The sequence below is a fragment of the Phalaenopsis equestris genome, unplaced genomic scaffold (assembly GCF_001263595.1).
Source record: "Phalaenopsis equestris unplaced genomic scaffold, ASM126359v1 Scaffold000125, whole genome shotgun sequence".
Classification (NCBI taxonomy): domain Eukaryota; kingdom Viridiplantae; phylum Streptophyta; class Magnoliopsida; order Asparagales; family Orchidaceae; genus Phalaenopsis; species Phalaenopsis equestris.
This window is the reverse complement of record NW_018164567.1, coordinates 1,063,134-1,066,846: the sequence shown is the minus strand read 5'-3', so window position 1 is coordinate 1,066,846 and position 3,713 is coordinate 1,063,134. Positions and strand designations below refer to the sequence as shown.

The following is a 3,713-nucleotide window of genomic DNA, read 5'->3' as shown; positions in this document are numbered from 1 at the left end:
GCAGGAATGATGAGCCCTATCTATCATGGAAGCAGAACCCTGTAGCCACTTGAGACTTGTGTTTTAGAGAGTTTGAGGTACGATCACATAATTTGGATCAAATATGTATATTTAATTTAATTCCTTACACTAGAACATGTATTATTTTTTATGTTCCAGAGGTCCTTCACCTGGTTGTTAGTGCGCCACCATCATATTCGCCGAATCTTTGAGGTTCGGGGCATGCATCGCCTTGCCAGCATGTTCACAACGGTCCGCTGCGGGTACTAGTGGCCTGCCTGGATCAGGGAGGGGCTTTGGGGTCAATTAAATGCATCTTGGGCCTCTCTTGATTATGGGAGGACGAGACAGATGAAAAGGGCGAACCAAGTGGCGGAGGGTTCCAAGGTAATTGTGCTCCATATTGGCAGATTTGTCTCCCATACGGAGCACTATGGGAGGCTAATAAGATTTTCTTTAAACATTTAGACATTAATTTAATTTTTGGATTAATTTTTTAGCACTAGCCATTTTTGTACACTGCACAGGCCAAGGCGTTGAGCCGTGCTCCCTCTGTTGCGAGCTGCATGTCAAAACTCATCGACGTTCGGGGACTGTGCAGTGGGTCTCAGAGCATTCCCAGAGGGTTGCTATAAGTTTAAAAAACCTTACATCAAAAGTTTATTTTGGCTTTAACTGTTGAAAGTGTCAATTAAACACTAGTTTTCATTATACATTAGGAGTTCGGGTAGCTCATGGAGAGGCACTTGGCCACTTAGATCTAGACTTTTGCCAACAGTAGTGATATTCAGTCTACTAAGACACAGTCTTAGTACGATCGTTGGACCCACGCAGCAGTGAGGAAGAGTGGGAGGGCTTATGACCTTGGAGCAAAAGGCATAGCCTTCAAGGTTGAGCTCTCCTGTGGTCCAATTCTTAGTTCCCCGAGTTCCTCAAAGCCAATCCAGGAGGCTCTTGCCAGACTGGTGGCTGTAATCTGCCAGTTGTGCGAACATATACTAGAAGGACAACATTGAGTCGAGGACTCTATAGCGCGCATGACAGAGACCTTTGCAGATAGCCAGGGCAAGAAGCTGATGACATTCGTACAGGAGGAGGAGGAGGCAGAGGATGGCGATGATGGGTAGTTTATTCTTATGTTTTCTTTTATTTGTAAGTATTGTGCTGAATATTTGTTGTGGAATTTTCTGTATTAACTTTACTATTTTTATTTGGGACGATTTGTAACAGTATCTTCTGTTTTTTAATGATATTGTTTAGAGATTTGATTTGTAATATGACTATGTTTAATATGGTATGTGATGTGGAATGTGTTTTTTGTGCAGGTTACAGAAATGCAATTGATTTTTTGAATTGCATGTTTGCGTCAGATCTGCATTCGTTTTTCCGACGCAAAATCCGATGTTAAAATTGATTTTAAAATTCCATCGTTCATTGATATTTTCTGATGCAAATTTAACGGTAATTTGAACATTTATTTAACGTCTGATATTTTTAAATACAAATTTTGACGCAAGTTTTAAATAAACAATCTTACGTTAATACGAGGATAAAATCTATACAAATTATTTGTGTCAGAATATTTCGACATAAATTTGATAGAATTATCATTACCGACCCCCAAATTAACAACAGAAATATTCAGACATAAATCAGATGCAAATCCAACTATAAACATTAATTATTGTCGAATTTGTGTTTAATCTAGTCAACACAAAAAAGCTCAATTCCCATAGTTTTCATAATTACATATGCACTATTGAAATCATTGACATGACATCAAAATGTCACTATAACTAAGTTCTAAAAGTGAAATACATATTTTCATCCATAGGTTTTAACATTAAAGCGTTATAAATGTAAATATCAAATTTTAGGAGTAGGATATGTAAACATAGGAATTTTATGGTATGTATGTACATATCTTTTATTTTAAATTGTTTTCATATTTTGATTTTGATTATATACCTCAATGAAAAGTTGATTAAAATAACCAAGTAATATACATAAATTTACTCAAAATGATGTTTCTGATCCAATTGGGCTATAAGATCAAAGCTTGAAAAAAAATCATTAATAATATATTTAAAATGCAAATATTTATTGACAATTCAAAATAAAAAGTTCAATATCAAATTTAATTTTTGAAATAGTTTTGCACGCAAAATTCAAACCTTATTTTGATGAAGGAAAATAAATTAAGTGAATTTCAAAAATTTTAATTAAGTTTGTTATCATCAAAATAGTTAGTGTGATACACTTAAGTGCATGTATACTCAACTCAGAAAGAAGAAAAGAAAAGTAGTACAATTATTTATGTAAAAAATTTGAGTACGTAAAACGTACGCAGCGCTGCGTACATTTTGGAGGTTATACAAATGGTATAAGTGGGTTATATCTGCATTATACCCCTTTGTAACTTTCATGTAACATTCTCTAACCTATCTATAACATAAAAATAAGTTTCGCGCTTCTGTTTTCATAGATTAAGAACTTATTTGTAGGTTACAGGTAGATTACAAAAGGTTACATGGAGGTTACAAGGGAGTATAATGCATATATAACTCCCTTATACCCCTTGTATAACCTCCAAAACGTACGCAGCGATGAGTACGTATGACGTACGCAAATTTTTTCCCAGCTGCACAGACTCATGGAGATTTAATTTGATAAAATAAAAATAGATAAAAGAAGAGATCTCTATGTTTTCTCTCTCATCTTATTTCCTTTCTTTTGACTAAATAAACTAAAATCCCAGAAGATAATAAAAGAGAGTAAATTAAGGGTCTGTTTGGGGCAGCTGCAGCTTATCCAGCTTCTGCTGATAAGCAGCTTATCCTGCTAATCTGTTGATGACCAGCTGATCCGGATAAGCTGTCTGGTTGTTTGGTTAGTGCGTCTGGAAAACAATTGATTCTGTAAAATTGATCATTCTGCCCCAAAATCTACCCCTATTCTGGATAAGTTGTTGAATTGTTTGGTTAGTGCGTTTTGTAAACAGCTTATTCGCAAATTTTTTTAGTTGAATGAATAATCTATGTAGCAGAATGTTATTTTCTCAAATGTCAAGAAATGAAAATACAAAAAAGTTTAATAATATTTATATAACTCAAAAAAGTTGTGATTACGTCAAAAAAACATAGTGACATATATGAAAGTTCATTACACATTCACACACTAATATGGATTATAATCTCGGGCCTGCAAAAGTACGATCCCTCTGAAAATTTTTATTAAATACTCACAAGACAACTAGTGGAAATGAAACTGGTTTTTTGTTAACATCAAATATTCATTCATGATTCACAAGGCCATGATCTCACAATATGCATGGGCTTAAATAGATTAACAAGTTTATACAAATTTGGAATCTCTTTCGTTTTTGGTATGAATATAAATGATGGAAGGAGAATAAAACTAAAGAAGGTCAAAATCATACTCCACTTTTGATATTCACCTCAAATAGTGCAGTTAAAGTCCCTCATTCCCTCGGAGTTTGAGAAACTATTTCTCAAAACATAGAAAGTTTGTGACTAACCAACAAAAATGAGTGTGCAGTTAATGCATGCATATTAGTTTGCCTCCCTCCCAAAAGTACTAGTTGACAAAGGTCAAGAAACAGGAAACTTAAGCCAATTAGTTCTCAGGTTTCTTATTGGTTAATTTTCTGCTCATTACCACATCTCTTTTCAGTTACACATGTAATGCTTAAC

General features: G+C 34.4%; 1 protein-coding gene across 1 annotated transcript in view; it reads left to right on the top strand.

Annotated features, from left to right (window-relative positions):
- Nucleotides 1-635, top strand: part of LOC110021249 (ENHANCER OF AG-4 protein 2-like) — a 1,009-nt gene extending 374 nt beyond the window's left edge. Inside the window, exons 2-3 of the mRNA XM_020719668.1 lie at nt 160-252; nt 528-635. Coding sequence (XP_020575327.1) covers nt 160-252; nt 528-635 — 201 coding nt within the window. The remainder of the gene's footprint in view (nt 1-159; nt 253-527) is intronic.
- The last annotated feature ends 3,078 nt before the right edge of the window (nt 636-3,713 follow it).